This window comes from Salmo trutta, chromosome 22 (assembly GCF_901001165.1).
Source record: "Salmo trutta chromosome 22, fSalTru1.1, whole genome shotgun sequence".
Classification (NCBI taxonomy): domain Eukaryota; kingdom Metazoa; phylum Chordata; class Actinopteri; order Salmoniformes; family Salmonidae; genus Salmo; species Salmo trutta.
In genome coordinates this window covers 31402221-31419988 of record NC_042978.1, presented here as the reverse complement: position 1 = coordinate 31419988, position 17768 = coordinate 31402221, and the positions used below count along the sequence as shown (strand labels likewise).

General features: G+C 43.3%; 1 protein-coding gene across 4 annotated transcripts in view; it reads left to right on the top strand.

Annotated features, from left to right (window-relative positions):
* Positions 1 to 17768, top strand: part of LOC115158578 (transforming growth factor beta receptor type 3) — a 151229-nt gene that overhangs the window by 97784 nt on the left and 35677 nt on the right. For all 4 annotated transcript variants that reach the window (XM_029707701.1, XM_029707702.1, XM_029707704.1 and 1 more), the window contains 3 exons: positions 6311 to 6494; positions 13956 to 14118; positions 14953 to 15100. In XM_029707701.1, coding sequence (XP_029563561.1) covers positions 6311 to 6494; positions 13956 to 14118; positions 14953 to 15100 — 495 coding nt within the window. The remainder of the gene's footprint in view (positions 1 to 6310; positions 6495 to 13955; positions 14119 to 14952; positions 15101 to 17768) is intronic.

The window sequence follows — 17768 nt, the reverse complement described above, 5'->3', positions numbered from 1 at the left end:
TGCCATAACTTCGCCACCCTAGTGTCATGCGGTACAGGAGCAGTACCGGAGCTTCTATTCTAGGTCCAAAAGGCTTCTTAACTTCGACCCCCAAGCCATAAGACTCCTGAACAGCTAACCAAATGGCTACCCAGACTATTTGCATTGACCCCCCCCCCCCCCATTTTTACATTGCTGCTGCTCTCTGTTTATTATCAATGCATAGTCACTTTACCTCTACCTACATGTATATATTACCTCGACTAACCTGTGGCCCCGCACATAGACTCTGTACCCTTTCCCCCTGTATATAGCCTTGTTACTGTTATTTTATTGTTGCTCTTTAATTATTAGTTATTTTTCTATTTCCTTAATTTTTTTCCTTTTTTCCTTTTTATTTATTTATTGTTTACTTCAGTTTATTTAGTAAACACTTTCTTAACACTTTTTTTTTTTAACTGCATTATTGGTTAATGGCTTGTAAGTAAGCATTTCACTGTAAGGTCTACACATGTTGTATTCGGCGAATGTGATAAATAAAATTTGATTTAAATTTCTATCTTTTTCCTTTTTGTCTCTCTTTAAATCCCTCTCTCTTTCCCCCCCCCCCCCCCCCTCTCTCTCTCTCTTTCTCTCATTCAATTCAATTCAAAGGGCTTTATTGGCGTGGGAAATATGTTTACATTGCCAAAGCAAGTGAAATAAATAATAAACAAAAGTGAAATAAACAATCAAATATTAACAGTAAACATTGTACTCACAAGTTTCAAAGGAATAGACACATTTCAAATGTCATATTATGGTTATGATGTGCAAATTTCGCTCACTTTCGTTTCTTTCTTTTCTTTCTTTTTCTCTCGCTCTCTCTGTTTTTCTCTCTGTCTCTCTCTCTCTCTCTCTCTCTCTCTCTCTCTGTCTCTCTCTCTGTCTATCTATCTTCTTCTCCCTGTCTTGTTCTCTGTCTTGTTCTCGCTCTCTCTCTTTCTTTTCTCTCTCTTCTCTCTTTGTATTACTCTGTCTCTGTCTTTCTTTCTCTGTATCTCTTTCTTTCATCTCTCTCTCTCTCTCTCTCTCTCTCTCTCTCTCTCTCTCTCTCTCTCTCTGTCTCTCTCTCTGTCTATCTATCTTCTTCTCCCTGTCTTGTTCTCTGTCTTGTTCTCGCTCTCTCTCTTTCTTTTCTCTCTCTTCTCTCTTTGTATTACTCTGTCTCTGTCTTTCTTTCTCTGTATCTCTTTCTTTCATCTCTCTCTCTCTCTCTCTCTCTCTCTCTCTCTCTCTCCCTCTCTCTCTCTCTCCCTCTCTCTCTCTCTCTCTCGCTCACTCTCTTAATTGGAACCATGGCCAGCCCAATATTGGCTTTGATGTAGAGACAGATGGTGTTGTTATCTACACAACAGCTCTCCCTGCCAGTACACACACACACACACACACACACACACACACACACACACACACACACACACACACACACACACACACACACACACACACACACACACACACACACACACACACACACACACACACACACACACACACACACACACACCCCAGGAGCTTGATTAGCTATCCTGGAGCCAGTCTTGAGAGAGCAGATCAAATCACCCACAAAAGCATTTATCACATTTATATCATCTGCATTAGAGCACGCTCCTATTATCTCACATCCTCTCTCTGTCTCTCCAAACAGACATGGTGTTTTCTCAGGTTGTGCTTTACTGTGGGTGTTGCTTAGTATTTCTTAGGTAGTAGAATTGCAGCACTCTGACAATGAATATAAAACATTTGGCATGGCGTCTCTCCTCTCCCCTCACCACGACTGGCACATATGGAAGTAATATGTAGACTCACACACATAGGCAGAGAGGCCAGGAAACCAACCACAGGCAAATATGCTTTTAAAACGCCACAGACCATGCAGGGTACTGGGCAGCATGCACATGTTATTGTTGGGTTTTAAACTTTGTAGAGAGAAGCAAGGGACCAATGTTACAGTAAGGAGGCTTAGCTCTCTATGGCTGTTAGGTAGACTTGATTGTCGACAAATCTCTACGAAAGTATGGGTAATATTTAATTGTGTCACATTGCATGTTCTGCTGAACAGTTGAGGATGCCAAATGCTTTTTCAACAGATATGACCCTTCTAATTGTGTTATACCCATGGAAATTAGGCTAGCCCGCTTGCCAGAGGCTAGTATGTTTCATATTGGGCTTGTAGAAAATGTTCCAGACTAGAGTTCCATCCCTGGTTATACTCAAGTACCCTTATATTTGGCTTTGAACTGCCCAAGAACTCCTCATTGGAGATTAGCTCCATGCTCAGTTAGGTAGAATGAGGTAAAGTTTTGGCTTTGCAAAGTTCCACGGCGCTCACCTCTGAGTGCAGACCTGAGCTGATTCCAGACCGACAGAAAGAGGCCAGACAGACAGACAGGCCATGCTTGGGTGCGTTAGGTGTTAAGTCATATGATACAGCGAGCCCAGGACTAAGCTAGTCTGTCTGTCTGTCTGTCTGTCTGTCTGTCTGTCTGTCTGTCTGTCTGTCTGTCTGTCTGTCTGTCTGTCTGTCTGTCTGTCTGTCTGTCTGTCTGTCTGTCTGTCTGTCTGTCTGTCTGTCTGTCTGTCTGTCTGTCTGTCTGTCTGTCTGTCTGTCTGTCTGTCTGTCTGGGTCTGTTTGTGAGCAGAGGACATATAAACAACAATGATTTATGTGTTCAGGGATAAAGTTTAGGAATAAGGCCCTTTCTCTCTCTGCACGTTTAGTCATATCCTCCTCTTCTCTTTTCAGGGAGAACGGGGTGATAAGAAGCACAAGGCAACGAGTAGCGTACATGCCTATGACAGTAGGGACAATATAAAAGACAAAAATGTATGTTCTGTGTATTGTATGGATCATTGAGTTAATCGTCCCATTGTGTCAGTCATTGATGTCTATGCATACAGCACTACGTTGAAGTATTGTTGATACTCTAGGAGTGGAAAAATGAAGAATAGCATTGCTTTTACATTTTAAAGCAGTTCTCATGCAAGTGCTGGCTTCACAGTTTATGTGTTCTTGTAAAAGTGGATGCTAGAGGCAATTACTTTCTTCAAACTTTCAAGTCTTTGATAAAAACATTACTCATATATTTCTTTTTTTTTAAATCTCAAAAGCCCTCCCCTCTCTCTCTCTCCCTCTCCCTTTCTTTCTTTCTTTCTCTGTCTCTCTCCCTCAGCTAACTGGTCGAGTCCCAAAGTGGGTCTCTCTGAGTCTCTTCTTTCATATTCCCATTACATATTACTGAGGTTTCAAATCACCCTGGAAAGGCCTGGAGCTAATTTGGGTTTTCAGGCTTCCCCCTCTAATTCTTTCAGACTAATTACAGTCATATTGCCACAATTAAATTGATAAACTCTGCTGAGCTTGGGAAGGTTTTCCAAAGTAAACCCCTTCCTCCTCCTCTTCATCTTCCCCCTCCTCTTCCTCCTTTCCTCTCTTTGCTCAGCGCTCCTCCATTGCTCTATTTCATATTTGATAGCTTAGGTGAGGCAGTCAGGCAATGGCACGGTGCTCCATCGTTTTCCTTTCCTTCCTGCCATAGTCTTCGTAAACGTTATCGCTAAAAATAAATATCGGTAGCGGTGAATAAGTAGCGGTGAATTCTTCGACAGTGTCCGTCTCCCTGGTCTTGGAATTTATTATCTGTGGTGACAATGCCAGGAACATAGAGAGGAGAGGCCACGGGTCAGGCAGATGTTGCACATAGTGTTGGCTAGTGTGTGTGTGTTTGTGTACGTGCATGTGTGTGTGTGTGTGTGTGTGTGTTTGGGGGGAATGGAGAACCTCTCTGTCTGGAGCTCCAAATACCCAACCGAGATAATGTGACTAATTTTCACACAAACAAACGGACACCATGATCTGAAAAATGAACCAACGTTGCAGTAGATTCTTGTGTTTTTGCTTTCCTCTTCCCCCTCGTTGGAAAATTCCTATTAACCAAAATATGGGGAAGGCAACAAAGTGTGAATGATCCTAATGATCCTATATGTCCACCTCCGCTTTAGGGAAATGGTCCATTCAGCACTACGCTCTATCAGTTTAGTGTTATGAGTTAATGTTTTCATTTGGCCTGCCAGGCAGCGCGCTGTCAGCTGCCCCCCACTTTACATTGGAGGCCTTGGTATTAAGAATAACAAGTATGGAAATATAATGAGGTAGGCTATCTAGACCAGACTGTGTGTTGGGGCTGCCGACTGGCCTGGGATGCTCAGCCCTGCTCACAGTTGTACTACAGTCAGTAGTAGGTTTTTCAGCGCATGTGAATGTTTATCCCTCTGAAATGAAGCATATGGGTCGAGGTCCATTAAGATCCAAAAGGGTGGTCTCGCTTTCTCTCTACTTCTCTCTCGTTCTCTCTCTCTTTCTCTGCTCCCTGTTCTATGCACATGCACTCACACATGCCAAGCTCAGCCAAGTTTCTCTCTTTCCCTCCATCCCTTCCTCAATCCCTCCTTCCCTTCCTGCCAGAAGACAAACCAGCATTTCATTGTGGGCTCAGGGCTCCGCTCACATTTTCGTCTTCTTTTTTTCACTCTGCATATTACAGCTGGGTTTTGTGAATCACACGTTTTTACCTACCTAGGCTTAGGCTGCGTCTCATTGTATCACCCCACTCTCAGCCGGCTCTAATATGACAAAATGATCTACTTTGAGATGATCCCCAATGGCAACGCCAAACAAACATACTGCATTGATAAAAGTTGTCTCTTTCTTTTGTACCTCTGAGTTATTGTGTGTGTGTGTGTGTGTGTGTGTGTGTGTGTGTGTGTGTGTGTGTGTGTGTGTGTGAGCATGCATATACAGACACGCGCATCTTGCATATGTGTTACCTATGACGAAGACAGATAAGTGTTTGTGCATATGCGATCACGTGCGTGTGTGTATCTACTAGCTACATTCATGACAGACAGCTCCATACTACTCCAGCTGTTTGCTGCCATTTTGAAAAATCCCTGCACACTGCTTACGCACAATAACAGGTTATATAAACAGTAGAAACCATACACCTTATTGTGCAAGGGGACCTTGTGTGAAGATAAGGAGAGGACATTGCGAGAAGTCTTAAAATAATGAATGGGGATGGAGTGTGAAAGATGTGTTTGCGCGAAGTTTAGATGGAGGTTTTAACGTTGGAAAGGTCTGCTCATCTCTTTTTTTCTGTTTGCCTCTAGGCAGGCCTTTACTTTCATTGTCTCGAGTTTGTTATTTTCCCATAAAGTGGATGAACATATCAATACAGAATTTAGTTTTATGTCCATATCTTTATCAACGAAGAAGTCGTTGTGAGTGAAAGTCTTGAAAACTAACTCCATGAGCCCAATAGAAAATAGGGCTTCTGAACAGTAAATCACAGCTACCTTTTTGTAGCTTACCATATTATGTCCTCAGTAACTCTATACATGTATTTCCTTCAGTAGCTGAAATGGAGACTGCTAAAAGTAATCAAAAGTTATTTGATGTAGATTAGACTATCAAAAATCATTTCCTATGATATTAAATCAATGCTTATTGCTCTCTGGACAAGATATACCGATACTGTAAATCCCCACCCCATATTACTGTTCCTATGGTCTCTGTGTTTCTTCACCCTAGGTCCATAATGCTTTAGGTAGTCTCTTAGCGCCGGTTTCCCACACACGGATTAAGGCTTAGTCTCTCTAGTCAGCTGGGTTGCCTCCCATCATTTTCAAATGTTCCAGCTAGGGTCGGGTTTTTTCGACACTAATTAAGCCTTGTTCTAGACTAAAAATAATTTCCAATGGAGATTCTCCATTGAGCTTGCTTTTTAGTCCAGGACTAGGTTTTATCTGTGGCTGGAAAACCGGACCATACTGTCATACAGAAACCTACTGTATCACAGTCATTCTGTGGAATCCTTACCTTCAGCTCTTTTCTCTCACCGGCAAAGTGATGTCCCTCTGTGGTTCCTTTAGCCCTGAGACAAGGCTGCAGACTCCTATAACTGACTACGAGTCTTATTACACCTACTGTAATGCCATAGCAGCCTACAGCCATGTCTCGGGGCTATGTCTTCTGATGTACAGTGTCTGTCTGTAACCTCATTGTGTCTCTCAACCCTCCAGCTATCTGAAACCTCAGTGGTCCAACTCCCTGTGTCTTGTGTAGCGCTGATACATAGCTGTAGACTCCTACATTATGACTCCTAACACACTACAGCCATGTCTCAGGGCTATGTCTCTTGATGAAAAGTGTACTGTATGTCTGTCTGTAAAGCCATGGTGTCTCTCTTACTGACTGTCTATAACATTGTTGTATCTCTCCTTCCTCCAGGTATCTGGGGGATCTGATGTCCACTTCCCTCCAGGGAACTTCTCCCTCCACTGTCATGTTCAGAAGGAGGTACTTCCCCATGGCAACGAGCACCTCCTCAACTGGGCCACCAAGAAGTACAGAGCCGTTACCTCCTTCTCCGAACTCAAGATTACCCTGGACATCTACATCAAAGTGGGAGAAGGTGTGTTTCACTGTTAGAGGGACAGTATCGAAAAAGGTGGTACCTAGAACCATAAAGGATTCTTTGGCTGTCCTTTCTGTAGGATAACCATTGGTTTCAGGTGAAACCATACATCAAAGTGGGAGAAGGTGTGCCACATTCTCGTTTAGAATGCCTGGGGAGACTTTTACACCTAATTTTGCTAACTGTATATTGTCTTTGCCTTGTGACAGGCCTTTTCATCCCCACTAAACCTTAATTAAGGGGTTCCTACTCAGTCATTCCTTAATGGAGGCCATTGACAGTCCTGGGATTACTGGACCCTAGAGTAGCAGAGTGAACACTCTCTGTGTTCTGACTTCTCAGTTCCACTAGCCAACCTTCAGGTGCACATAGACTTGACCAGTTGCACATAGACTTTCTTTCTTTTGTAATCTGGCCCCTTGCTTTCCTTGCTTGTCACTTTTCTTATTTGACCATGAGCTCAGAGTCAGTGCAGTGAGGAAGAAGTGACTGATGGAAATGCGTAGTAGGTTTGTGAGGGATCGCTGCTCTGATTGCTAGCTTGTGTGTAGGCCTGCTGCCAGATTTGAGGCCTGATAGACTAGTCCTGTGCACTATGAGAAAAAGAGGGAAGTGGCAGAGTTGTACCGAAGTTCATGAAACAAGAACAAAATCTGTAGACTGAGAGATCAAACATGGGACTGTTTCTTGCTATTCAAGTATTCAAGCAGGTTTAGTCAAATACACGAGAGGGATCTATTTATCATATTATCTCCTCCTTAACTCCTCAAGCTGCTGTTAAGTAAGATGATAGGGGCCTTGCTCCTCAACTTGTGTCTATAGGAAGATCTCTTCTGAGCAGCAAAGTTTGTAGTAAACTAAACTGTCGAAGGCATTAATGGGTTTAGGGAATGTGAGATGTTCCTTGATAACTATGAGATGACAGTGGGGGCCTCATCTCCTCTCCACCAGTCAGTAGAGTTACTGTAGTAGGGAGGCTGGCTGTTGGAAGTCCAGGGCTCCTCCAGGGATGTTGTGTGATTGATCCATTGAAGCCATGCTTCACTCCTTCCTTCACTGTTTCACTCCCCACTGGTAAACCGAACCGACAGCATGTTCAACTTCATCCTACATCAACATCCAGATAGATAGTCGTTAAAAGGTCTCCTATCTTTCACTGCAAGACAATATCACAGTTACTGCCAGGAGTGGAGGGGAGTAATGGCTCCATTACACATTACAGCATTATGTCAAAATCAAATCAAATTCTATTGGTCGCGTACACATATTTAGCAGATGTTATTTCGGGTGTAGCAAAATGCTTGTGTTCCTATCTCCAACAGTGCAGTAATATCTAACAATTCACAACAATACACACATCTGAAAGTAAAATAATGGAATGAACAAATATAGAAATATTAGGACTCCGACATTGCTCATCTTAATATTTATATATTTTTTAATTCCATTATTTAAATTTTAGATTTGTGTATTGTTATATATATTTACAGTCCCAGTCAAAAGTTTGGACACACCTACTCATTCCAGGGTTTTTATTTATTTATTTTTTTACTATTTTCTACATCGTAGAATAATAGTTAAGACATCAAAACTATGAAATAACACATATGGAATCATGTAGTAACCAAAAAAGTGTAAAACAAATTGAAAAATACTTTATATTTTAGATTCTTCAAAGTAGCTAACCTTTGCCTTGATGACATCTTTGCACACTATTGGCATTCTCTCAACCAGCTTCACCTGGAATGCTTTTCCAACAGTCTTGAAGAAGTTCCCACATATGCTGAGCACTTGTTGGCTGCTTTTCCTTCACTCTGCGGCCCAGCTCATCCCAAACCATCTCAATTGGGTTGAGGTCATATGATTGTGGAGGCCAGGTCATCTGATGCAGCACTCCATCACTCTCTTTCTTGGTCAAAATTCCACAAATTAACTTTTAACAAGGCACACCTGTTAATTGAAATGCATTCCAGGTGACTACCTCGTGAAGCTGGCTGAGAGAATGCCAAGAGTGTGCAAAGCTGTCATCAAGGGTGGCTCTTTGAAGAATCTCAAGTATAAAATATATTTAGATTTGTTTAACACTTTTTGGTCACTACATGATTCCATATGTGTTATTTCAGAGTTCTGATCTCTTCACTATTATTCTACAAAAGTATTCACCCCCGTTGGCATTCTTTCCTATTTTGTTGCCTTACAACCTGGAATTAAAAGTGATGTTTGGGGGGTTTGTATCATTTCATTTACACAACATGCCTACCACTTTGAAGATGCAAAATATTTTTTCTTGTGAAAAGAACAAGAAATAAAACAAAAAAACTGAAAACTTGAGCGTGCATAACTATTCACCCCCCCAAAGTCAATAATTTGTAGAGCCACCTTTTTCAGCAATTACAGCTGCAAGTGTCTTGGGGTAAGTCTCTACAAGCTAGGCACATCTAGCCACTGAGATTTTTGCCCATTCTTCAAGGCAAAACTGCTCCAGCTCCTTCAAGTTGGATGGGTTCCACTGGTGTACAGCAATCTTTAAGTCATACCAGATTCTCAATTGGATTGAGGTCTGGGCTTTGACTAGGCCATTCCTAGACGTGTAAATGTTTCCCCTTAAACCACTCGAGTGTTACTTTAGCAGTATGCTTAGGGTCATTGTCCTGCTGGAAGGTGAACCTCCGTCCCAGTCTCAAATCTCTGGAAGACTGAAACAGGTTTCCCTCAAGAATTTCCCTCTATTTAGCGCCATTCATAATTTCTTCAGTTCTGACCAGTTTCCCAAAACCCTGCCGATGAAAAAACATAATGAGAGGTGTTGGGTTTGCGCCAGAGATACCGTTTTCCTTGATGGCCAAAAGCTCAATTTTAGTCTCATCTGACCAGAGTACCTTCTTCCATATGTTTGGGGAGTCTCCCACATGCCTTTTGGTGAACACCAAACGTGTTTGCTTATTTTTTTCTTTAAGCAATGGCTTTTTTCTGGCCCCCTTCCGTAAAGCCCAGCTCTGTGGAGTGTACGGCTTCAAGTGGTCCTATGGACAGATACTCCAATCTCCGCTGTGGAGCTTTGCAGCTCCTTCAGGGTTATCTTTGGTCTCTTTGTTGCCTCTCTGATTAATGCCCTCCTTGCCTTGTCCATGAGTATTGGTGGGTGGCCTTCTCTTGGCAGGTTGGTTGTGGTGCCATATTCTTTCAATTTTTTTTACAATTGATCTAATGGTGCTCCGTGGGATGTTCAAAGTTTAGGATATTTTTTTATAACCCAACCCTGATCTGTACTTCTCTACAACTTTGTCCCTGACCTGTTTGGAAAGCTCCTTAGTCTTTATGGTGTCGCTTGCTTGGTGGTAACCCTTACTTAGTGGTGTTGCAGACTCTGGGGCCTTTCAGAACAGGTGTATATGTACTGAGATTATGTGACAGATCATGTGACACTTAGATTGCACACAGGTGGACTTTATTTAACTAATTATGTGACTTCTGAAGGTAATTGGTTGGACCAGATCTTATTGAGGGGCTTCATAGCAAAGCGGGTGAATACATATGCCCCACTTTTCCATGTTTTTTTTCTCACATTTTTAGTATTTTTTTTTCATTTCACTTCACCAATTTGGACTATTTTTTGTATGTCTATTACATGAAATCCAAATAAAGATCAATTTAAATTACAGGTTTCAATGCAACAAAATAGGAAAAACGCCAAGGGGGATGAATACGTTTGCAAGGCACTGTAGAAAAGAGTAAAAATAAAGAAAAACCCATGTATTAGTAGGTGTGTCCAAACCTTTGACTGGTACTGTATGTATGTGTACATGTGATAGGATGTATAGACATTATGGACAGTATGCAGATAGAATATTTAGTATATCTGTGGAATACCTAGAATAGATTAGTATATATACAACAATAGTTGAGGGATGGCATTGAGTAGAATACAGTATATACATATCAAATGAGTAAAACAAATATTATTAAAGTTACCAGTGTTAACATTATTAAAGTGACCAGTGATTCCATGTCTATGTACATAAGGCAGCAGCCTCTAAGGTGCAGGGTTGAGTAACCAGGTGGTAGCTGGCTTGTGACAGTGACTAAGTTCAGGGCAGAGTACTGGGTGGAGGCTGGCGAGTGATGGCTATTTAACTGTCTGATGGCCTTGAGATAGAAGCTGTTTTTTAGTGTCTCGGTCTGAGCTTTGATGCACCTGTTATGACCTCGCCTACTGGATGATAGCGGGGGGAACAGGCCTTGGCTCAGGTGGTTGATGTCCTTGATCATATTTTTGGCCTTCCTGTGACATCGGGTGCTGTAGGTGTCCTGGAGGGCAGGTACTTTGCCCCCGGTGATGCGTTGGGCAGACCGCACCACCCTCTTGAGAGAGGGATACCAGGCAGTGATACAGCCTGATAGGATGCTCTCAATGGCCATCTGTCAAAATTTGTGAGAGTCTTAGGGGCCAAGCAAAATTCCTTCAGCCTCCTGAGGTTGAAGAGGCGCTGTTGTGCCTTCTTCACCACACTATCTGTGTGGGTGGACCATTTCGATGTGGATGGGGGCGTGCTCCCCCTGCTGTCTCCTGGAGTCCACAATCAGCTTTTTGTTTTGTTGAAGTTGAGGGAGAGGTTATTTTCCTGGAACCACTCCGCAAGGTCCCTCACGTCCTCCCTGTAGGCTGTCTCGTCATTGTTGGTAATCAGGCCTACTACTGTTGTGTCGTCTGCAAACTTGATGATTGAGTTGGAGGCAGGGTGAACAGGGAGTACAGGAGGGGGCTGTGGGGCCCCTGTGTTGAGGATCAGTGTAGTGGAGGTGAGGTTTCCTACCTTCACCACCAGGGACCGGCCCCTCAGGAAGTCCAGGACCCAGTTGCACAGGACGGGGTTCAGACCCAGGGTCCCTAGCTTAATGATGACCTTGGAGGGTACTATGGTGTTGAAGGCTGAGCTGAAATCAATGAACAGCATTCTTACATAGGTATTCCTCTTGTCCAGATGGGATAGAGCAGTGCGCAGTGTGATGACGATTGCATCGTCTGTGGGTCTTTTGGGTCGGTATGCAAATGGAAATGGGTCTAGGGTGTCAGGTAAGGTGGAGGTGATATGATCCTTAACTAGCCTTTCAAGGCACTTCATGATGACAGAAGTGAGTGCTACGGGCGATTAGTCATTTAGTTGAGTTGCCTTTGCTTTCTTGGATACAGGAACAATGGTGGACATCTTGAAGCAAGTGGGGATAGCTGACTGGGATAGAGAGAGATTTAATATGTCCGTAAACACTCCAGCCAGGATACGGCTAGGGATGCAATCTGGGCCGGCACCCTTGCAAGGGTTAACACACTTAAATGTCTTACTCAGAGAATGAGAGCCCACAGTCCTTGGGAGTGGCCTGTGTCGGTCGCACTGTGTTATCATCAAAACGGGTGAAGAAGGTGTTTAGCTTGTCCAGGAGCAAGATGTCGGTGTCCGCAACGTGGCTGGTTTTCCCTTTGTAGTCCGTGATTGTCTGGTGTCCCTGCCACATAGATCTGGTGTTGAATTGCGACTCCACTTTGTCTCTGTACTGACGTTTTGCTTGTTTGATTGCCTTACGGAGGGCATAACTGCACTGTTTGTATTCAACCATATTCCTGGTCACCTTGCCATGGTTAAATGCGGTGGTTCATGGTTTCAGTTTTGCGTGAATACTGCCATCTAGCCATGCTTTTTGGTTTGGGAAGGTTTTAACAGTCAGTGGGAACAACATCCCCTATACACTTCCTGATTGACTCAGTCACTGTGTCAGTGTATACGTCAATGTTATTCTCAGAAGCAACCCGGAACATATCCCAGTACACATGATCAAAACAATGTTGAAGCATGGATTCTGATTGGTCAGACCAGCGTTGAATAGACCTTAGCATGGGTACTTCCTGTTTGAGCATCTGCCTATAGGAAGGGAGGAGCAGAATGGAGTCGTGATCTGATTTGCCGAACGGAGGGCGGGGGAGGGCTTTGTAGCCATCCCAGAAGGGAGAGAAACAATGGTCAATAGTTTTTGAAGCACGAGTTGTACAGGCAATGTGTTAACAGAACTTCAGTAGCTTTTTCTTCAGATTTGCTTTTGTAAAGCCCCCAACTACAATAAATGCGCCTTCAGGATTTGAGGTTTTCAGTTTGCACAAAGTCCAGTGTAGTTCCTTGAGGGCTGTCGTGGTATCGGTTTGAGGGGGAATATACACGGCTGGTACTATAACTGAAGATAAATCTCTTGGGAGGTAATACGGTCTGCATTTGATTGTGAGGTCAGTATTCTAGGTCAAGTGAACAAAAGGACTTGCATTTCTGTACGTTATCAGAATCACACCATGAGTAGTTAATCATGAAACATACACCTCAGGCCTTTCTTTTATGCTCTCCATGTTCTGTGCTCTCCATGTTCTCAGTCACTTGGAGGAGAGCAGAGAGAACAGAGAGTGTGTGATTGCTTAGCCTTGAAGCAGTCATCCATTCAGCCCCTCTCTCTGTCATTAGATCCTGTGGTTTGGCAAATGTCCAACATGCCATGTTTACCACAGAGAGAGAGCGCTACTTTCCAGTCCGTCTCCCAATGTCTTTTCCTCTCTGGTACCTTTTCATTAGGTGGGACAGATTTCCACTTTGTTGTCTCAGGTCATTAACACACACACACACACACACACACACACACACACACACACACACACACACACACACACACACACACACACACACACACACACACACACACACACACACACACACTCTCTTCCTCCGCTCTTCAAAGTGCCATGAGGAGGTTCGGGGAGGAAGGTGTCAACCCTTTACTTTATATTCTCTAAACCTCACTACTGTCCAAGACCTTGTTTGCCAAATAAGGAAGCATCTGTCTTGTGATTCCTCTGAAAAGATGGAGAAGAGAATTGCATGCCTGGGCAGTTGGATGGAGTATAATAATATTTGAGTAAATAAATGATAACAAGTTAAAATGGTGGGAAACCTGACATCTAGGTTGGACGTGTTTATGACTGATATTGTTCAAAATATATTTTCAAAACATCTTGGCCTTAATTTTGTCAGAACTTGAATAATAGTGTTCAATACAAAACCTGTCTGTCTGTCTGTCTGTCTGTCTGTCTGTCTGTCTGTCCCTGTCTTTTACCAGAAATCCCAAAGTGTTTAGATATCTCAAAACGTTGGCTGAACACACTGTAGTGTAAATACTCAAACTAAATACCTCACCCATTTGCTCATGAGGAATCAACTTGAAAGTAAAGAAAAACTTGCACACAGTGATTCCCAGTATCACTTCAGTATATTAAGCTTACGTATCGTCCTCTCTGCCTTCGTCAGAGCTTATTCCTCTTGACGATTAATCATGTATAATCACATCACATCCAGCGTTCGAATTATACATTGAGTCATGATCTCATCTCATAATCTCATCCACCCACCTTCTCCTTTCCTCTTCCAGACCCAGTGTTCTCCGATACTTGCAAGATCGACAACAAGTTCCTCTCTCTGAACTACCTTGCTGGCTACATAGAGTCCCAGGCCTCTAAAGGCTGTGTCCTGTCTGGACCAGACCAGGACCAAGAGGTCCACATCATCGAGCTGCAAGCACCCAACTCTAGTAGGTCAGTACTGTAATCCACCATAACCATAACACAACCATAACACAACAGTAACATAAACATAACTCCAGCTGGTCAGTACTGTAGCCCACGACCAGAACCAAAACATAGTCTGACCCAAATAGGGTGCACGTTTATCTAGTTTGGGCTGGTTTTCTGGACTCAGATTAAGCCTAGTTCTGGACTAAAGAACACTTTCAATGGAGATTCTCTATTGAGCTTGCTTTAAGTCGAGGAGCAGGCTTAATCTGTCACTGGGAAACTGGCCCTTTATGTCAATATGATACACATTATGTCGATCACAGTAACTCTTAACATGAACCTTAATGATCTCAGTGTTATTTCCCCATTACAAGAGGCCAGAATGGTCTCTCTCTCTGGTCTCTGGTAGTTTGTGTTGGATACGAAGGAAGAGGGGGGTAATATTGACCTTATGACGTTCTGTAAAGAACTATATCTCAGGCTCAGAGTCTATGGGGTTGTCCCAAAATGGCACCCTATTCACTATTCGCCATTTGGGATGCAACCTATCTCAGACTCTAGTCTGTATCTCCAGTCTGCCAGATAATCGCCTCACTCTTCCAGTGGTGTGATTACTTTGTATATGCATGAAGAGCCCAGAAATACATGTATTTCACCATACTGCTGCTATGTGGTCTGGTCTGTTACACACATGTCCTCTTCTTTCTGGGAATACTTCCAGTTTCTTAATCAATTGGCCAGACTGAGAGAAGGCATGTAAATACAGAGTGTTTTGGGCCTTCCATAATTCTTATGGCTCTCTCCTGGCTGGCTCTCTATTCCCTTCTCTCTCTCTCTCTCTCTCTCTCTGAGCAGTGCGTTCCAGGTGGATGTGATTGTTGATCTGAGGCCGTTGGGGGCAGATGTTCTGTTGCATCGTGACATCGTGCTGCTGCTGAAGTGTCAGAAGTCTGTCAACTGGGTCATCAAGGCTCACAGCGTCAGCGGGAAACTGGATGTAGTGGTACGTGACTCAGAACGTCACTCTGAACGTAACAAACACAGCCTCTCCTTTTGGGAAGAGCTGTTTTGACCTAAATACAAATTATTTGATTTTCAGTAGTAGCATTTTATTTAAAGGCCATCTCCAGAGACCCAAGACTCCATCCCTCAGCTTTATAGCAAACCAAGTGGCGGCACTGTTGTTGAGTTGTTTTTCAAATTGAGTAGTTCAACTTTCAGATATTTTGTTCACTGTCTCAGTAGCACATCACAATGGCACCGATTGTGTGAGGGGATACAGGCAGAAGAACCATGTCACAACACATGACTAGACGGGCACAGCAGACAGACAGCCATGTCACCACTTTTTGTTGTTGACCAATACATTTGTCACAATCTGAGGAGTGTTGAAGTGGCACCTGGTTTCAACCTGCCTGCAGGGGATGGAGGGATGGAAGGAGGGAGGGGGATGTATGAACCGTGAAATATCACCCTGACAGCACTAAGGGTTGTCATCGCATCAAATAAGGAGGGGAAAGGGGAGGAGAAAGGGGGAAGAGAGGAGGGGGGCAAGACATTTTCATAGGCTAGGCTCATCACAGACAGTATTTGTGCTCACAGCCTCACACAGCCTGACCTGTTTGTCATCCATGATAATGTGAGTTATGAGCGCTGCTGACTGATATAATATGAATTGTAATTTGTAACATATCATACGAAATGGGTGATGGACATCCACAAATGAATATATGCCATACTAAACGTAACATATCATGCTAACTGGAGTGTCTCGGATCTACATACAGAATCATACGAAATACTCTTGAGACCAGGTTAAAATCCTGTGTAATAAATACATTCATGACTGTCTGTAGAATTTAAATATTGTTTCATTCTTGTTAACATTGACACCCACACACTGTGGTCGTTTATACACTTTTATTGTCATTGAAAGACATACATACACACATTTACAAGGCTTACACCAAGGGATAATTATTTGGTTTAAGGTTGACAATGCAATGTATGTATAAAAAAAACAACAACAAATAAACCATTTACTTATATCTGAAGTCATAATGATGGATGGCTCTTACACCTTTGGCACATAGACATCAGATACCTAATGGATATAAAATGTGTTTTATCTATTAATAAGATGTTGTTGTTTTTTTAGTTAAAGGTGGGTCATTTGAGAGCCAATTGTAATTTACAATGATGACCTGGACTAAAGGAAAAAAGACCATCTCTGTGGCCCAAACCAAACTGGCCTGCCCTCCTATCCTATCATCTTTATGAATGCTGCGTAGCTCCATTCCATGGTCCCTATGCTAAGTGCTGACCTCAGTGGAGGTGTCTTGTGTTGTCTTATGGGCTCTGGGTTGGTTCCCACATTATGTAACAGTCACCCTCATGCAGGCAGGGTGGGTGTGTGCCTCTGCTAGGCAGCCAGCTCTGTTTAGGCCCAGGTTGCATCCCAAATGGCACCTTATTCCGTATGTAGTGTACTGCTTTTGACCAGGGTCCATGGATCTCTGGTCACAAGTAGTGCACTATATAGGAATTAAGGTGCCATTTGGAACACAAACCTACACTCCCCAGCCCCAGCCACCTTCTGCCTGTTTGTACAGCTACATTTTAGGCTGTCACTGCACTGAATCAATCAGGCCAACAGAGCAGGTCTACGGTTGGCTACAGTAGTAGGTTACGCTAAGAGAAACATTAGGGGGAGGAGGTGACTGGAAACTGAGGACACATGGTAGCGATGTGCTGTGCTCCTGACCTACAGTTTACTGTTCTAGGACAGTACCAGCTTGGTCCTATATGGGTTGGCAGGTGGCCTTGCAGTTAAGAGCGTTGGGCCAGTAATTGAAAGGTCGCTGGTTCAAATCCCCAAGCTGGCTACGTGGAGAGAAAACATGTGCTGATGTGCCCTTGAGCAAGGCACTTAACCCTATTTGCTTTGGATAAATTACTAAAATGTAAATATCTGTTTAACATGACAGTTAATAACCAAATCAAATATTATTTGTCACATGCTCCGAATACTTAACTGTGAAATGCTTGCAGATCTCGACAAACCATTTCTGTATGAACCTTGCTTTGTGCACGGAGGCATTGTCATGCTGAAACAGGAAAGGGCCTTCCCCAAACGGTTGTCACAAAGTTGGAAGCACTGAATCGTCTAGAATGTCATTGTAGGCTGTAGCATTAACATTTCCCTTCACTGGAACAAAGGGGCCTAGCCCTAACCATTATTCCTCCTCCACCAAACTTTACATTTGGCACTATGTTTTGGGGCAGGTTGGACTGCCAGATGGTGAAGCGTGATTCATCACTCAAGAGAAGATGTTTCCACTGCTCCAAAGTCCAGTGTCTGCGAGCTTTACACCGCTCTAGCCGACACTTGGCGCATGGTGATCTTATGCTTGTGTGCGGCTGCTTGGCCATGGAAACCCATTTCATGAAACTCCCGACGAACAGTTCTTGTGCTGACTTTGCTTCCAGAGGCAGTTTGGATCTCGATAGTGAGTGTTGCAACTGAGGACAGACAAGTTTTAAGTGCTACATGCTTCAGCACTCGACGGTCCCATTCTGTGAGCTTGTTTGGCCTACCACTTTGCGGCTGAGCCGTTGTTACTCCTAGACATTTCCACTTCACAATAACAACACTTATAGTTGACCGGGGC